The following is a 19,788-nucleotide window of genomic DNA, read 5'->3' as shown; positions in this document are numbered from 1 at the left end:
TTGCCTATAGTAAAGCATGATGGTGGGAGTAACATGGTCTGGGGCTGCATGAGTGCTTCTGGCACTACAGAGCTACAGTTCATTGAGGGAACCATGAATGCCAACATGTACTGTGACATACTGAAGCAGAGCATGATCCCCTCCCTTCAGAGGATGGGCCGGAGGGCAGTATTCCAACATGATAACGACTCCAAACACACCTCCAAGACGACCACTGCTTTGCTAAAGAAGCTGAAGGTAAAGGTGATGGACTGGCCAAGCATGTCTCCAGACCTAAACCCTATTGAGCATCTGTGGGGCATTTTCATACAGAAGGTGGAGGAGCGCAAGGTCTCTAACATCCACCAGCTCCGTGATGTCATCATGGAGGAGTGGAAGGGGACTCCAGTGGCAACCTGTGAAGCTCTGGTGAACTCCATGCTCAAGAGGATTAAGGCAGTGCTGGAAAATAATGGTGGCCACACAAAATAGAAACTTTTGGCCCAATTTGGACATTTTCACTTTGTTGCCAGTGTTTTAGACATTAATGGTTGTGTGTTGAGGTTTTTTGAGGGGACAGCAAATTTACACAAGCTGTACACTCACTACTTAAATTATTATTATTTTTTTTTAGTGTTGCCACATGAAAATATATAATAAAATATTTGATGGGTGTACTCACTTTTGTGAGATACTGTACATTATTGAAAGAGTTAGTAACTTGGTCATAAGCTTAATCATGTTTCAAAAGTGCTTGACGTCCGTGATACACAGTACAAGCTACAGGTAATAAGACGCAGGAAAAGGTTGCAAATACGTACTTTGCTGCGGCGTAGCGTAATAGGGTCGGCGTAAGCCCGCCTAATTCAAAGTAGGCTGGTAGTGGGCGTGTTGTATTGAAATGAATCGTGACTCCATGTAAATGAAGCGCCGTACGAACGGTGCATGCACGCACATGCTCAGAATCACGTTGCATATACTCCCTAAGCTACGTCGGCTCAAAACTTTCGACGTGAACGTAGCCTATGCACAGCCCCATTCCCGTACAACTTACGTAAACGACGTAAAATTCGACGGCTGTTCCGACGTCCATATCTTTGCATGGGTTGCGCCACCTATAGCAGGGATAACTTTATGACGGACGTACGCCTTACGTAAACGGTGTAGATTACAGCGACGGGCGCAAGTACGTTCGTGAATAGGCGTTTCTAGGTCATTTACTTATTCAGCGCGTAAATGAATGGAAGCGCCCCTTGCGGCCAGCGTAAATATGCGCCCAAGATCCAACGGCGTAGGAGACTTACGTCGGTCTAATGGAGGCCAAATTCAGGCGTATCTAGTTAAGAGAATAGGGCGCATAGATACGACGGCGCATTTGTTCACTAACGCTGCATATCTGTAGATACGCCAGCGTAAGTGTTCTGTGAATCTAGCTCAACCTGCATAATGAGCAAGCTCACAGTTAAAGGGGTTGTAAAGGTTTGTTTTTTATTTTCTAAATTGGTTCCTTTAAGCTAGTGCATTGTTGGTTCACTTACCTTTTACTTCCATTTCCCTTCTAAATGTTTTTTTTGGTCTGAATTTCTCACTTCCTGTTCCTCCTCAGTAAGCTGTTCTGACTGACTAACCCCCAGCCAGAACAGCTCAGATGATGAGGGCAAGCTTACTGAGGAGAAACAGGAAGTGAGAAATTCAGACAAATAAAAAAAAATATTTAGAGGGAAATCGAAGGAAAAGGTAAGGGAACCAACAATGCACTAGCTTAAAGGAACCTATTTAGAAAATAAAAAAACAAACCTTTACAACCCCTTTAATTTTGAAGCACTTTGCACAATAAATGAAACATAACTGACATTGGTTCAGACTTTATATTTCAATTACTTTTGGCAGAACTTATATTTTATTTTAATATACCTACTTCACATATATCTCTTCAATTTTGTGGTAATTCTCTCTCTGTAAAACATCAGAAATCTCTGTAAGCCATTTGAAGCGTTGTTCTCGTGGTAACACGTCAGCTTCAATAGCCTCAAGTTTTTTGGTGGCAGCTTCCACTTGGGAAAGAGTGTTAGGCTTGAAATCTTGACGCTCAATGACTTGTGCCATTTCCTGAAGGTAGGTTTTTCTCAGGAGGGCCTTCTTGTGAAAAATCTGAGCCAGCTGTTCCAACTTTTCCAGTCTCATCAACTCTGCCTGCAGGGCCTTGTCCCGTCCATACTCTGCTTTCTCCAGAATGGTCCAATGCTTCTCCAAATCACTCAGTGAAAATCCATCAGCTGGGAAATAAGGCCGTAAGTTGTTGCCCTGTAATTTTGTTCGGATGCTGAAAAAATGGACCTCGATCAAGCCTTTCTCTTGGTATTTTGGAGGTTTTTCCACCATGCGGTAGTTTTTAAAGTTTGCCATGAGTTGTAGCATTCCGTTTATGTTATTAGGGAAGTGACGATCGTTCATCTCTACCACCTTCCGTTTTATCCATTCTATCAAATCAGATGTCATTGTTTCATACTGGGTCTTTAGATTTTTCATATCGAAAACCAAGGACAGGGTCTGAATTGTTGGAGGAGAAGAATACAAATAATTAGAGTTTACTGTAAATGAATTGTTTATCTTTAATCTAACAAATATATTTTCATAGCTTGATTAATAGCCATGGCCTACTAACAAATGCAGAATTGCATTCGCTGCATTTGTGAGTCCAATAATACTGTATGTTAAATAACATGCATTTACAATACATAATTTCTCTCACAGAATATAGACCTTGGGCAGGGGCGTTTCATGAAATCAGTGGGCCTGTGTGCAAGACCATAAGATGGGTTCCATTGCTCAATTTAAAAAAACAATGTGGCATGCTCACTGCACTGTAGCAAAGAGTGGCCGTGGTTTTCATTGTGGCTGGCGTGTTGCTAGGATTACAAAAGACCTACCTGGAAGTGGGTGTGTTTAGGAACCTTAAGTGGAGTAGTAATGTGGTGCACATAGTGCGACGTGGTGAATGGTGAGTGCGGGCAAATTGCATTCGCAGTGGGAGGGCCTTAAAGGCGCGGGGTTAACTAAAACAAAAGCCTTCTTGCACCCATAAAATATGCTTACATTGCTGTGCCACAGACAAGAGTCTCACAGACTGCTTAGTAACCAGCATCTGTTAAGACAATGAGCACTTTAGTGAGAAGTATGTTATGTACAATATAGTGCAGGCGTAAAAATGACTGCACAATCCCCCTCCATCCCCATTCTTCACAGTATCCCCCCATCCTCAGCCTGCACAGTCCCCCCAATCCTCAGGTTTACCAGGCCCACAAATCCTTTAGGCTACACAGTAATCCCCATCCTCGGGCTTCACAGCTTCCCCCATCCTCAAGCTTTACAGTCCCCCCATTCTCAGTCTGCACATTTCCCCCCATCTTCAGTCTACACAGTCCCCCCACCCCATCATCACTCTGCACAGACTGCCCATCCTCAGTCTGCACAAGCTCCCCCCCAATCCTGAGGCTTCACAGTCCCCCCAATCCTCAGGCTTCACAGCCCCCCCCCCATCCTCAGGCTTTACAACCCCCCTCCTCCTCAGGCTTCACAGCTGCCCCCATCAGTCCTCACAATCGCCCCTATCCTCAAGCTTCACAGTCCCCCCATTCTCAGTCTGCACATTCCCCTCCATCTTCAGTCTACACAGTCCCCCCCCATCGTCACTCTGCACAGACTGTCCATCCTCAGTCTGCACAAGCTCCCCCCACCCCAATCTTCAGGTTTCATAGCTATGAGTAAGCACTGATTGTAGTGCGAAACATCAGCTGTATGCCCCTGTCTTTGCTGTGATGTGTGATGTTTGATAACTTTTATCAATAAAAGGCAACAGAGAAGGTTTTTCCAGAGTGCGGCTGTCCAAACATTTCTTTCTACAATCATTTGGACATATCACAGGGTTTACAAAGTCCATACAATACTGTATGTTTTGTTCTTTTAGCCTTTTTTGTTTTGTCATTTGATTAAATGCAACATTGATGCACAAGATATTTCTGACACTTATAATAGGATCTATAGGGTGCCTTTTTGATAGGGTTCCCATATATCCTATCTTCAATACATTAGGGCTGCAAATCTTTATACGTTTTTACACACAAATCTGTTCATCCTTTGTGGTGATGGCTGCTTTCTTTTCACATTGGGACACAAGCACGGTATTTTACACTTTTTATAATCAGTACTTTCAGCCAATGGCTGCAGCGCTGAGCTGTGTTCTCTGAAGTAGTGGGGGGGGGGGGGGCCTGCTGTCAGAATATAATAGTTCAGTGGGATAGATCCCTGCATCAACATCATTTGTGTTAATGTAGGGATCAGTCAGTTTTTTTCCTTCAAACTCTTGGCTGAAGGAAAAAAAAACTGATTGGCCCGGGTTCACAAAGCACTTGCGCCGACGTATCTAAAGATACGCTGCGTGAGTGCAAATATGCGCCGTTGTATCTGTGCGCCGGACCCACAAACTAAGATACGCCTAAAAATAGGCTTCGTCCCGCCGACGTAACTTGCCTACGCCGGCGTAGTGTGGGCGCATATTTAGGCTGGACGCATGGTGGCGCTCCCATAGATCAGCCATTCAAATATGCAAATTAGGAAAATACGGCGATTCAAGAAGGTACGCACGCCCGACGCAGGCTACGAGTGGTGCGCGTAAGTTGTACGTCCGGCGTAAAGTTAAGCCCCATAAAGGAGGTGTAACCCAGCAGCAGACATGCAAAGGTCTGCACCAAGGAATACAAGCCGGCATATTTTACGTAGTTTACGTTGGATGTGAGTCTGGCTGGGCGTAGGTTACGTTCATGGCGTGGGCAGTGATCCGGCGTATCTTAGGCAGTTGTTCCGACGTGGTTGTGAGCATGCACAGGGGGATGCGTCCACGGCATGACGCATGCACAGTTCATTAAATGTACTTGTCTGGCGCTCGGACCATCATTTGCATGGGGTCACGCCTCATTTGCATGGGTTTGCATGGGTCAAGCCCACTTCCACCTACGCCGGCCTGCACCTTCTAAATCTACGCCACGCCGACACAGCGTTGGGAGCAATAGCTTGCGGAATGCAGTGCTTGCACAGGGGGATGCGCTGCGGCGGCGTAATGTGCGCCTGCTGTCTGTGAATCTGGGCCATTGTGTATAAACTGCTCTTGTGAGTAACTATGTATTATGTACATATCAGATGTTGCAACGCTTTGTTACCTACATGCTAGGTATGGGTTGATGACTCATCAAGTATTGAAAAAAGAAAGCATCTGGTGTAAATACTTAAAATAAAGATTTTTCAAGTGAAAAAAAAATTATGGAAAAAATGCACTGGAACACATTCAAATGCAATATAAACACATTACAAACGCATTAAATTGCATTAAAAATGAATGTAAATGTGCATGTACAAACACCTGCATGGTTATAGTGGAGTCTGTTCAAATGCATTAAATATTACATTTGGCAAAAAACTTTGTTGTTAGACTTTTTCCTCATCTGCACAGCAGAAAATGTATGCCATCGTCTAATGAAATGCTAATATAATACATACACATAGCTGTATATAAACTAGCAATATAAGGTATGCATGTGTTAAATATACTATAGGTGTCACCTCCACCCTTTGTAGCATTTCTACAGAAAAAGTTAGGTAGAAACTTGGCCTTATGAAAACATTTATGAGCCATGACCTGTGTGCCATTCTGCTCAGAAATACGCAAAACTGCCAGAGAATTTTCACCCACCTCCACGGCAAGAGTGGGCAGAGCCTGGCCCTGCATCATCACCCCTGCATTGATGTTCTGCCATCTCAGCCAGGTGTTGCTGAGAGATCCTAACAGGTGCATGGGCTGTTCCAAAAGATTCCAGAGGGGTACGGATGTCTCGCCACCTGCTGAGCAGTCTCCTCCTGCTGACCAGGTAACTGGAGCAGCCCGTAATCTCACGTAACAACAACATAATAACTTTGCCCACCTTTTAAAGGCATATGTAACAGTACTGATACTTATTTATCAATCTGCTATTTAGTTATTACAAATAAATGTATTTATCAATAAATTGAAGTTATATTTGACAGCTGAGATTTTTATGTTTTATCTTGTAGAAAACAAGTAAATTCTATATATATCTTTATAATAGACTCATTCACAGCAATAATCCTATTAGAAGGATTGGAGGAGCTTAGCTCACAGGTTAGATTACATTGTGTCTCTGAACAGTGAAGACATATATACAATTACACAAGGCCCTTGAATAGCTATTATGCCGCGTACACACGACCGTTTTTCGGGATGTAAAAAATGACATTTTTAATGGTCTAGAAAAAACAGCTTTTTTTCAACCCGATCGTTAAACCGGCCTTGCCTACACACGATCGTGAAAAAAAAATGCTCTAGCAAAGCGCGGTGACGTACAACACGTACGGCGGCACTATAAAGGGGAAGTTCCATTCAGATGGCGCCACTCTTGGGGCTGCTTTTGTTGATTTCGTGTTAGTAAAAGACAATTCACGCTTTTCAGTCTGTTACAGCGTGATGAATGTGCTTACTCCATTACGAATGGTAGTTTTACCAGAATGAGCGCTCCCGTCTCATAACTTGCTTCTGAGCCCACACACGACCATTTTTTACGACGTTAAAAACTACGTGAAAATTTAGAGCATGTAAAATTTTAATGCTCATTTTTAACGTCGGGAAAAATGCTCTGGAGCCCACACACAATCGTTTTTAACGACATAAAAAAATTTAATTTTTTACAACCCGAAAAACGGTCGTGTGTATGCGGAATTAGACTTTTTACTTGCTATAGAATTTGCTATTCTATTTAGTAGCCAATTTAGTAGCCAATTTAAAAAAAATTGCACAGGGTTCCCCTAATATCCATACCAGACCTGAAGAACCTGGTATGGAATTTGGGGGGACCCCCACGCAATTTTTTTTTTACATTTTGGTTCGGGGTTCCGCTTAATATTCATACCAGACCCATAGGATGCATTAAGATGAAAAAACACATAGGTTTACAACCCCTTTAAGTCTGTCTCAGCATGTCAGTAAAAGTCTGCCAATGGCTGAGAGCGCTGACCGGAGTGTTTTGGTGGGGATCGTCTCCCTGTCAGAACACAATAGAACAGCAGGGGAGATTGTTAGTACATCGGATTCTTAGTACAGTGGCTGAGCTGTCAGGTTTTTTTTTTTCCTTCAACTAGAAAAAAACACTAGTAGTAGGCTTTAACAAGAAAAAAAAATCACACTTATCTTGTTTTATTCAGCATTTGTACTCTTTTCACAAAGACACACAAAGATAAAGATCCATTTATTTTAAAGGAGGTAAAGAGAAAATGCAAAAATGCTTATCTCTGTAGATAATCACTATTAATGCCGGGTAGACACTCGAGTGTCTCCGGTCGAAGACACTGTACTTACCACGCAAGGTTAGTCCAATGATCTCCCCCTCTGAGCTGTTGTGTTCTGACAGGGGGACGCCCCCACCAGAACACCAATCAGCACTCTCTGCTAATGTCTGATCGTTGATCGGGAGTTGGTCGGCTGCTGGTTTTCCAGCATGCATGTCTGACAGGAGTCGGACAGACCGACATACACATGGGCAGAAGGACGGCTGGTATTTTTTGTACTGTGTGTACAGGGGCTTTTGTCTGCTGCTATTATAACAATGGGAACGTTAGGACACCTTATGCAGTACATCGTAAAGTTGAACTTACATTGCCAACCCTTTTCTGGACTGTCTTCCCTTGCTTCATCTTGGAAAAGTAATGGTAATATAGAGACACGTATGTCATGATGGACTTCTCATCTGGGTGTGGGATCGCCACATCTTCAGCATCCAGGAGCTTGGAGATACCCAGTTTTGTTTCTGCCACGTCAAAGGCATTATTCAAGTTGTACATTGGCTTGGTTGGCCTTAGAGAGCCGTAATCTATAAGGTCAGGCCTAAGACATAAAACAATATTTTATATATTTATATAATAAATCCTGCCAACAATTAAAGGAAACCTGTCACGAGAGAAGTTTCTTAAAATAAACCACGTCAATCAACCATAACTCATCAAAACATTGAGCAGTTGCCATGGGATACTGCAATTAACAAACCTTAGTTGACCTCTAAGCAGGGCTTTTTTTTCTCAAACAAAACCCTCCAAATCACATCAAAATGTGGTTGTGGTCAGTCAAATTTCACGAACAGTAGGAGGGTCTTAAAGGGGCATTAAATAACAGGATTGCATTACATACAGAGTGCAGAGTTCAGGGGGGTTACCCACAGAGTGCAGAGCTGACACTTGTAAACACAGAAACCGGAATTCTGTGTTTACAAGTGATTGTGGTGAGCAGGCCCCTCCCCCAAGGGTCTGAGCCAGAGGTGGTGGAACCGAGTTTCACCAAGTTCCCCCATAAAAAAAGCCCTGCCTCTAAGCGACCAAAAAGTAAAGTCAAATTTTACAGGGAAAATTTAAGAGGATAGAGCTCGTATAAAATAGTCATATTTGATAAGGAGCAGGGAGGAACCAGAGAATTCAAAATATAAACAGATTAAACTTCAGCTTTAACCATAAAAACAACACACTCATTTACCGGTAAGAGTGGTAAGTAAGAGTAGTCATTGGTGCTATCATGAACATAGATGTGCGCACAGGGTGTGCCCGGTGTGCCTAGGCACACCCTAATCACCCTGTGTGGTGCAGATTCCCCCTGTTTAAACCCCTGATATTTCACTAAAGCCCCCTTACGGGGGTCCTAAAAAATTTGTAAGAAATCATTTAAAAAAGAAAGAAAATTAAAAATCCAAAATAACATAATAGAAATAAAACCCACTGATAACATCCAATGCCCTACTGACACTGTCCACTGCTCTACTGACACAGTCAGTATATAAACACACATGCACCTCAACCAGACTCAAAATTCGTACAGGACCCTTTTCAGAAACGGACCAGGGCCACCCAGGACATGTGTGAACTGGCTCAATTGAAAGCCGGTCCAATTCACATGTTATGTATTATATTTACAATTTAACCTTTTGAATATGTATTTAGTACAAGTCTTTAATAATTTATTTATTTATTTTATCAGCCCTGTTGGGGGGCTTTGGTGAGATATCAGGGGTTAACAGGGTATACGGAGGGGGACAGGAGCGGAGCATACGGAGAGGGACAGGAGTGGAGCACATGGAGGGGGACAGGAGCGGAGCACACGGAGGGGGACAGGAGCGGAGCACACGGAGGGGGACAGGAGCGGAGCACACGGAGGGGGACAGGAGTGGAGCACACTGAGGGGGACAGGAGTGGAGCACACAGAGGGGGACAGGAGCAGAGCACACAGAGGGGGACAGGAGCGGAGCACACGGAGAGGGACAGGAGTGGAGCACATGGAGGGGGATAGGAGCGGAGCACATGGAGGGGGACAGGAGCGGAGGGCACTGAGGGGGGACAGGAGCGGAGCACACGGAGAGGGACAGGAGTGGAGCACATGGAGGGGGATAGGAGCAGAGCATACGGAGAGGGACAGGAGCGGAACACATGGAGGGGGACAGGAGCGGAGCACACAGAGGGGGACAGGATTGGAGCACACGGAGGGGGACAGGAGTGGAGCACACAGAGGGGGACAGGAGCGGAGCACACGGAGGGGGACAGGATCGGAGCACGCGGAGAGGGACAGGAGTGAAGCACATGGAGGGGGACAGGAGTGGAGCACACGGAGGGGGACAGGAGCGGAGCACACGGAGAGGGACAGGAGTGGAGCACACGGAGGGGGATAGGAGCGGAGCACATGGAGGGGGACAGGAGCAGAGCATACGGAGAGGGACAGGAGCGGAGCACATGGAGGGGGACAGGAGCGGAGCACACAGAGGGGGACAGGAGCGGAGCATGGAGGTGGATAGGAGCGGAGCACACAGAGGGGGACAGGATTGGAGCACATGGAGGGGGAGAGAATCGGAGCACATGGAGGGGGACAGGAGTAGGAAGGGGGATTGGAGGAGCCTGAACGGGATAGGAGGAGGACACAGAGGGGGACTGGAGGAGGAAACACGGACAGTCAGGGGTGATTGGTGCGGCGGTGGGGGAGTTACATGCACCGATCCCCTTGTATAAGTTTCAATATAGCAGCTGAAAGCCATGGGAGGGAGAGGAGGAGAATCGGCTGTCAGCTGGTTTATTGAAATCTATACAGGGAGATCGGTGCTTGTAACTCCCCCACCGATCACCCCTGACTGCCCAGGTATCGGATCAAGTACTTAGGAACATGCTCGGTATCTTAGGAACTCCACTTAAAACCTCTTTTAGGTTTGTATTACTGTATCCTCCTGGGAAACGTTTCAACCTCACTTCCTATTCAAGTGACACTCTGTCATACCATGACGCATAGGAAGTCACTGGGCCATGGTAAAAAGACATACTTTAGAATCTTCCAAGGAAATAAAATTACCTGTGAGCATGAATGAGAGCATTGAATGCAAGACCATCACGCCAGCTCGTGGAGAAATCCTGCACATCCACATTGGAGTACGGGGCTGTTTTAATTTGACACCATATAAGAAGAGCTTCTTTGGCCGATGCTTGAGCTGCAGTTGCACCAAACTCATCCTGGGTACAAGGACAAAATGTTAAAAGGAATATTTTTTTGTTTTTAAAGAAAATGCAAAAGCCTACATTTTGTAACTTATTCTATTAAGCAGTTAGGGGATAAGAGATGAATTACACACCAAGCAGCTTTTTATTGTTGTATATGTTGCCTCAAAGGGGTATTCTGCATGTGTGCAATGCCACCCCATGTTTACCTATGCTCCAAGTATGGGGGGGGGGGATCAAGGATCTTCTTTTTGTAACTATTGTTAGTCTTTGTCAACCACTTTACAAATTATTTCACATTTCTTTTTCATTTAAAAAATAAGCAAGAATTCACAAAACAGCTTTATTCAAGCCCATTAATGTTGAACACCGTCCATGCCGCAACCTGCCATGCAGAAACCATTTCATTTTCTGCCATCTGCACATTGGTATGGCCTTTCAGTGTATGGAGGTATCTGGTGACTGTATGGTCATTGCCATCACATCATGTCTGCTAGAACATCACTTCATATTTATACCCAAACCACAGAAATCCTAAAACATTAAACAACCTCTGCTTGGTCTGGTTTATGGAGTCTGTGGAGTCAGACTGAGAGGCCTCAACAGGTGACACCAAAGGCAGCTAAACCACATGAGGCTCAACAACCACTGGTTAGGGTCTGCTTTAGAAAGGTGGCCACCAATAGACAGATCCCCCTAAAGCATACTTGTCACAAATTTCCTGGGAAATTCACGGGATTTAGCCATTTTCTAGAAGACCAGAATAAATAGGCTGGCCGGGTGGCTACAATACAGATATTGAGCTGTGGCGCCGCCCACCCCACCAGCGCCCTGCTGCCAGTCTCTGTGACCTGTTATGAAAAGGGGCGGGGGATGGGCGGTGGCGCCTCTATTTTGTTCCCCCTCGGCTTCTCTTCTGTAAAGGCGGCGGAGGTGGGGACCCTGATGTAAGGAGGAGCTCCGCTGGGGACACTGATGTATGGAGGGGCTCTGCTGCGGACACTGATGTATGGAGGGGCTCTGCTGGGGACACTGATGTAAGGACGGACTCTGCTGGGGACATTTGATGTAAGGAGGTACAATGCTGGAGACACCTGATGTAAGGATGGACTCTGCTGGGCAGTGCCGGCCCAAGACATTGTGCTGCCTGGGACCAAGAATGAAATGCTGCCCCCCCCCCCAGAAAAAAAATCACGCCAACCAAAAGGCCCCCACATTCATTATTTTATATCATGATAACTAAATGGGACCCGTCATGGCTCTATACATGTATAAAGGAGTATAAAGAGGACCTGTCATTACTCTTTACATGTAAAGGCATATCAAGAGGACATGTCATGGCTCTATAAATGTATATAGGACTATAAAGAGTACTTGACATGGCTCGATACATGTATAAAGGAGTATAACGAGGGCCTGTCATGGCTCTATAGATGTATAAAGAGGACCTGTCATGGCTCTATACATGTATATAGAGGACCTGTCGAGACTCTTTACATGTAAAGGAATATAAAGAGGATCTGCCATGGCTCTATAAATGTATATAGGAGTATAAAGAGGACCTGTCATGGCTCTATACATGTATAAAGGAGTATAAAGAGGACCTGTCATGGCTCTATACATGCATATAGGCATATAAAAGGACCTGCATTGGCCATATACATGTATCCAGGAGTTTAAAGGGACCTTTGAATTGCCGGCGGCCACAATGTCTTTTGCGCAAACAATCAATGTACGCTAATTGTGTTTTTTTTTTTTTTGGTACCAAAAATATGTAGAAGAATACATCTTGGCCTAAACTGAAGAAAATAGTTTATTTTTCTAAATTTTGGGGATATTTATTATAGCAAAAAGTAAAAAAATATATATATATTTATAGCACAAAGAATATGCTGCCCCCCTAAAAGTGCTGCCTGGTACCCATGGTACCACCCGGTCCCATCATAGGGCCGGCCCTACTGCTGGGGATACTTGATGGCATCTGGTGGCAGGTGACACGCTCAGGGCTTCCACTGATTCTGCATTATGGTGAGTTGAATTATTTCATTCTATATTTCAATGTAATAATAGAAACAATGCGCTTCAATCACCCTGACACCATAACAACCATGGTGCCGGGATGATTGAAGCACTAACACCAGGTGTTTGGAGTATCTTTATTTGCTGATTTGTTAAACTTTCTGGAATACACATATTGTGGTGTAAGATCTGAGCTTGCTGTCCCTCTTTCTTTCTCCTTTTCTCTCCCTCTTTCTTTCTTTCTCTCTCCCTCTTTCTCTCCTTTCTTTCTTTCTCTCCCTCTTTCTCTCCATTCTTTCTTTCTCCCTCCATCCCTCATTCATCTCAGACTCTAACCACACCCCTTCTGAGTCACATCCATTTAAGCCACGCCCACGTTTCTGCGTAAACCACGTCCCATTGTGTGCCGCTTCGCGCAACATGTTTTTTTTTCGTTATGCTATGCCACGCCTACAAACGAATGCCCCGCCCCTAATTATAACAAGGCTCTGCTAACATTTTTTTCAATGTTGGCAACTATGTAAAAGAAATGTCAGATAGTGACTCCTGTATGTCCAATGCAATGATCTGCACCAAGACCTACTATTGACATTTCACAGCACACTTGCAACACTTATCGAGTGATAATGATTGCTTGTGACAATTGAATGACATGTCATCTCCCTCAATGGAGGTAAAAACAACAAATAGCAGCAAGCAATGCTTTAATCGGGAGCAACATTTGCAGAATTCAACCTTTATACACTGTGGCAAAAAATATTCCAAATTTGGAACTTTAGGCTCGGTTCACATTATTGCGTGTCAGGAACACACACGAGAGAAACGCGCTGCTTGTTAATAGACGTGTGGGGGTGCCATTGATTCCTAATGGCTCCCCCCACGCATCAGGAAAATGCCGGCGTTTTTGTGTGTGCAAAACTGCATGGCACCGAAGTACCTTGCGATTCTGTGCAGCGTGATTTTTAAAAAACTTTTTTCCCTGAGATACTGTGGGTAGGGCAGCCCATTGAATTGAATGGTCTGCCCTACATGCAGAATGCAGTCGCATAGATCTGCTAAGCCTTAATAAGAAACAAATGTCTCAACAATAGGCAAAACAGGACCTTTATTTTTCTCCATAGCAAATAACCAGCATGGTAAGCACTGCAATCACATGCAGACTAATTTGTATGGGAATCATAGGAACTTGTTTTTACTTGAGTTTCATTGGTCAGTTTACATACTAATCCTTCTGCAACAAGAGGGTCTAGAGTTCAGTACTTGAGCTGTACCTTATCCAATGTGATGGAAGCAATCTGGAATCGCAGAATAATAATCCAAATCAGTCCTAAAATTAATGTCCGATCTCCATCTACGATATTTTCTGGACCAATAAGCTTCACAGGGACCTAGAATAGAAATAAGGTGAGTTAAAAAATAGGACATGGTCTACTTATAACAAAGCTGCCACTATAGCGATCTGTCGCTACAAATAATAACACTATGGTTCTGACCGACGTAAACTTATGTAGCACTACCCCCGTAGGAGCTGCTGAGAATTATTTTGGGTCTGCCGTTACCCCACTTCCGCTCGGTTCTCTCCAAGAAAAGTCCTCCTCTGGATCTTCCCACAGGCAAAACAGCACAGGACCACCTCTGGACCAGTAGGCCCCCAGCCAGACTTCTGGACCTACGTGTAGTAACACAGCCTCGGGCTCTAAAGAGAGCAGTTGTCACATACCTTAGGTCAGGAGGGCCATGAGGTCCAATAGACCGAATCACGTGGCTTCTGTCCCTTAAATATCCTCTCCCAGAATGCCCAGCTACAAAGAAGCTCCTGATTGGGCTGTTTCCGGGGAAAGAATAGCCAATACACTTAGCTTGCTGTATTTCTCACACTGGCCTGTGGTGACAACGACATCTATTGGCAACAGTGAGAAATGCACACAATACAGCTAAACTGGAACAGAAGCTAATTTCGCTTTGAAATATGATTTCTGAACTATTTACAATTCAGAACAACACTAAATTTACATTTATGTCTTGTGAAAAACGAAAAAAAAAAAAAAAAAGCGTGCTTCAATTTTTTGTGTCGTTTTTCAAAACGTAGTTTTTTGTGTCAATTAAAATGATAGTGTGTGGGCAAAACAACGTTTAAAACAACGTTTTTAAAACCCGCGCATGCTCAGAAGCAAGTTATGAAGCGACCTTCAATGGAAAAGAGTGCTGAACGTAACCGCACTTTGCTAGAGCATTTTGAAAAAACGATGGTGTGTAGGCAACGTCGTTTTGGAAAATGAAGTTTCAAAAACGTTGTTTTATTTCATGATTTAAAACGTCGGTTTTTTTCATCACATGAAGTAATGGTGTGTACGCGGCATAAGGGATGAAATGATAGGCAATTAAATGATAGGTAGGAAGGCACCAATTTTGCCAATCCATTTTTTTTTTACAGGCAACTGCCCTGAAAATAATTCAACAATAATGGATAGTTCGCACCACTGCAATGCTCAGCATTACCCAATACATACACAACGCAAAGATGTGGCAAACAACTTTGCTGTAAACATGTGTAGTTTACATCACATACAAGCATGTGGGTTGTATGTGAGTGGTGGATAAGCAGGATGATTGTACCAGGACAGGTAGATGTGTCTCATCTCTGCTTCCTTTGACCATTCTGCATATCATGCATATCATAGATGAGAATAGGGTACAGTGGTGAAGGGGTTCAGAGGTGAAACAGAAGAGCAGGGTACAGCGGTGGGGCAGATATGCAGTGAGGTACAGTGGTGGACCGTGGAAGAGATGAGAAGGGGGTACAATGATGGGCCAGATGAGGAGGGGGGTTCAGTGTTGGGCAAGATGAGAAGGGGGTTCAGTGTTGGGGCAGAAAAGCAGGGGGGTACAGCAGTGAGACAGATGTGAAAGGAGGTGTATTGGTTGAAGCAGATAAGCGGCGGGCTACAGTGGTGGGGCAGAAGAGCAGGGGGAACAGTAGTGGGGCAGGAGAGCAGAAGGAACAGAGGTGGGGCAGAAGAGCAGAGGGTACAGAGGTGAGGCAGATGTGCATGGGGGTACAGCAGTGGAGCAGATGAGAAGGGGGGTAACAGTGGTGGGACAGAAAAGCAAGGGGGTACAGTGGTGGGCCAGATGAGAAGGGGGTCACAGTGGTGGAAAATACTGAGCAGGGGGTTCAGTGTTGGTGCAGAGGAAAAATGAGGTACATTGGTGGGACAGATGAGCAGGGGGTTACAGCCATGGGGCAGAGGAGCAGGGGGCACAGAAGTGGGGCAGATGTGCAGAGGGGTACAGAGGAGAAAGGAGGTACATCTGTGGAACACGTGATCAGGAGGTTACAGTGGTGGGACAGAAGAGCAGGGAGAACAGAGGTGGGACAGATGTGCAGGAGGTACAGTCGTGGGGCAGATGAGAAAGGGGGTTACAGTGGTGGGGCAGAAGAGCAGATAAGTTCAGTGTTAGGACAGATTAGAAGATGATTCAGTGGTGGAGCAGATGTGCATGGAATTACAGTGGTGGGACAGATAAGAAAGGGGGAACATTGGTGGGGCATATGAGCAGGGGGTTAGAGTGGTGGGACAGAAAAGCAGGGTGGTACAGTAGTGGAGCAGATGCGCAGGGGGAGGCAGTGGTGGGGCAGATGAGCAGGGGGTACAGTGGTGGGGCAGATGTACAGTGGTGGGGCAGATGTGCAGGGGGTTACAGTGGTGGTGGGGCAGATGAGCAGGGGGTACAGTGGTGGGGCAGATGTACAGTGGTGGGGCAGATGTGCAGGGGGTTACAGTGGTGGTGGGGCAGATGCGCAGGGGGAGGCAGTGGTGGGGCAGATGTACAGTGGTGGGGCAGATGTGCAGGGGGTTACACTGGTGGTGGGGCAGATGAGCAGGGGGTACAGTGGTGGGGCAGATGTACAGTGGTGGGGCAGATGTGCAGGGGGTTACAGTGGTGGTGGGGCAGATGAGCATGGGGGTACAGTGGTAAAACATATTTGCAAGAGGGACAGTGATCTGAGGTGTGAAGGTGCATGAATTGGGGCTGATCTGAGGCGTGAGAGTACTGGAAGTTAATTTCTCACTACTAAAGTAGTTTACAGCATTTTCTTTATAAAAAATCCTTTTTGTGATTGAGAGTGTGAAGTTGATATTTTTTTGTTAGAAAACCGGCACGCTCAATTTCTTTGAAAAAAAATTTTGGCACACTGTGCTCAAAAGGTTGCCTACCCCTGGTTTATATTATCACAAGAAGAAATATACATGAATGTATTATGTTTTTGTATATTCACTTGTTATTATGTTGCCACTCATATTTGCACAGGAAAATTGAGTGCAGCATTATTTATTTCAAGTTTTGTTTTTGTTTTCTCTCAGTTTACTACCGCTTTAAAAAAAAAATGGGTCAGACTTGACCACTAAGTTTACCAAATGTGCTGCAGCACTTAATTATAAGTGCATCTGCGCTTTTACTTTTCCCTTGTCCCCCTGCAGAGGTTCCTAAATACCTGTTGAGCCTGACTGTAAAATCCACTTAATGCAGCTCCATGTGATGGGGTGGCAATGATTCAGCACTGCTCCTGAATTCAGAGCAGAGTTGCCACTCTCATGCAGGCTGTGCCTGCTTGTACTACATTGGGATGAAAAAAATATTGTAGGGGGCGTGGCTATCAGCATTGTCACTGCTGATTTACTAGCCTGTAGCCTGTCAGTCAGCATATGGCCACACCCAGTCCCGCCCACTGTTTTCTGGATTGACAGCACGGATTCTGCTGCAGAAAACATTGTCTGGGAAGTGGAGCATGTGGGACACAAATAGAGAATTTGTCTCAGTAAGGGATTTTGCTTACTTTGAGGCTTGTGCATTGCATAGTAACTGGATATGGTACTGGTTTAGACTGTCACTTTATATTTGTACTTTAAACTAATTTAAAACTTTATTAAACCGTACAGAAACTGAAGGTAATGAAACCAAATCATTCTACAAGAAATGTAGATAGGCTTTTTTCTTCTGATTGACATGTTGTTCTATGACTAGGCAGAGCTCACAATCAGAGAATCAATATACAAGACATTAGGGATGGGCAGCATGGTAGTAAATTCCAAGTGAATCATTTCTGTGGGACAAACTGGAGATTTATGATTTATTTTTTATTTGAGTACTTACTGACTATGAAGTTAAAGTGGTGAAATGTTAAAGAGAACCTGTAGTGTTGAGGAAAAAAGGATGTGAAAAGGAAGTGGTAGACACAACAGGAAGTGAAAGGAATTATCCTTTTATCTGTCATCAGAACAATTGTTTCAAGGCAGAGAGAGCACATTTCTGTAGTCAGGACACAGGCGGCAATAACAGCCTTGTAGAGGTTCCAACTTTTGTCAACTCTATCCAATTTTTTTTTAATTTAGACAGACTTTATGGACAAATCATTTGCGCGCCATACATATGTTTAAGGGCATTAAAGGTCTTGGATGTCAAAATGTTTTACTGGCATCCAAGTATACTTAATTGTGGAAAACCTATATATTCCAATTGTTATATTTTCCCCTTTTGAGTTGGTTGACTTCCAAGCTAGTGCTATATATTCCATGACCGCAATATACCATAAGATCAGTGAAGGCATAAAAGAATTATGCTGTCTGACTTGCATATTGCAACAATATTGTGTCTGGGTTTGTGCCATGGATATCCCAGCCAGGAAAGTAATATACGTAGTTCATATATACAGGTCGGGGGGAGGGAGGTGGCAGACACACAGTGACAGAACGAAGGCCATAGACTCTTCAGACTCAAATGAGCAATACAAAATATCCAGCAAATAACTGATTCTTCTACCGAAAAACATTTAGGCCGGAATCACACTAGTGCGGTGCGAATTTCAGCTCTCTTATCTCTGCAGAGAGATAAGAGAAGTGTTCAGCAGATTAGCAACATTTTAGATGCGAATTTGGAGACCTGGGAGAAGTTACGGGTGAGAGGAGAGTGGGGGAGAAGTGTATTGAGCTGAATGAGAGAAATTCCTGGAGAGAACTGAACACATCTGCGAATCAGCTGCGTACCCATAGAAGATAATGGGCTTGAATTCGCACCTGAGCCGCACCGCAATGCCTAAAAGACGCACACGGTTTGGCAGCGATGCGCAGTGCGAATGCATCGCACATATGTGAACCAGCCTCATTGAAAACAATGTATTTTAAAATGTTCTGCGAATTGGATGCAGTTTAAGCCGCACTCAATTCGCATAGGTGTGAACCTGGCCTAACATGCTGAACCAGTATTGGCCTTCATGGTTGACATTCATCTGTACTGAGAGAATAATGTGGGCAGTCATTGCTGAGCTTCTTCTGACAATCTAATAGGTAGATTCAGGTACATGGGTGCAAACTTGCGGTGGCGTAGCTTAGCCTGTTTAGGCTACGCCGCCGTAAGTTAGCTAGGCAAGTACATGATTCTCAATGTACTTGCCTGCTAATATACGGCGGCGTAGCCTAAAGCGGACGGGCGAAAGGGCGCCAAATTCAAATGTCTTGGGGGGGGGGCGTGTTTTATGGTAATGAGGCTTGACCTCAGGTTTTTTACGTTTTTTTTAATGCGCATGTGCCGGGCGCCTACATTTCCCAGGGTGCATTGCGGCTAAGTACGCCGCATGGGCCTATTGATTTTGACGTGGACGTAAACAACGTAAATCCCGATTCGCGGACGACTTACGCAAACAACGTAAAAAAAATCGAATCTCGCGGTGGGAACGGCGGCCATACTTTAACATTGTTATTCCACCTAATAGATGGAATAACTTTAGGCCTGCTAATGGCTTACAGAAACGGCGTAAAACTACTGCGGCGGCGGCCGGGCGTACGTTCGTGAATTGGCGTATCAACTAATTTACATATTCTACGCCGACCGCAATGGAAGCGCCACCTAGCGGCCATCCTAAATATTGCAATCTAAGATAGGACGGCGCAAGCCGTCCTATCTTAGATATGTTTAAGCGTATCTCTGTTTGAGCATACGCTTAAACATAGGTCGGCGTAGATTTGAGTTAGGTCGGCTCATCTACTGATAAGCTGGCCCTAACTCTTTCTGAATCTACCTATAAGTTACCTGGCTGCCTTTGGGTTTGATGCTTACAGTAACCACTAACTCATGACCAAAATGCATCAGCTGAGGTCATAATGAAGTATTTAAAAAACTCCATCAGCATACTTATTCTGGTCACTGACA

At 44.6% G+C, this 19,788-nt stretch overlaps 1 protein-coding gene across 2 annotated transcripts in view; it reads right to left on the bottom strand.

Moving 5' to 3' along the window:
* SPTBN5 (spectrin beta, non-erythrocytic 5) overlaps positions 1-19,788 on the bottom strand; it is a 347,370-nt gene that overhangs the window by 290,184 nt on the left and 37,398 nt on the right. For both annotated transcript variants that reach the window (XM_040332524.1, XM_040332525.1), the window contains exons 4-7: positions 13,851-13,967; positions 10,418-10,575; positions 7,699-7,927; positions 1,898-2,529 (exon numbers count right to left, since the gene is read on the bottom strand). In XM_040332524.1, the coding sequence (XP_040188458.1) occupies positions 1,898-2,529; positions 7,699-7,927; positions 10,418-10,575; positions 13,851-13,967 (1,136 nt within the window). The remainder of the gene's footprint in view (positions 1-1,897; positions 2,530-7,698; positions 7,928-10,417; positions 10,576-13,850; positions 13,968-19,788) is intronic.

The sequence above is a fragment of the Rana temporaria genome, chromosome 13, assembly GCF_905171775.1.
Source record: "Rana temporaria chromosome 13, aRanTem1.1, whole genome shotgun sequence".
Classification (NCBI taxonomy): domain Eukaryota; kingdom Metazoa; phylum Chordata; class Amphibia; order Anura; family Ranidae; genus Rana; species Rana temporaria.
The sequence above is the reverse complement of the archived record's forward strand: the minus strand, read 5'-3'. Positions and strand labels throughout refer to the sequence as shown.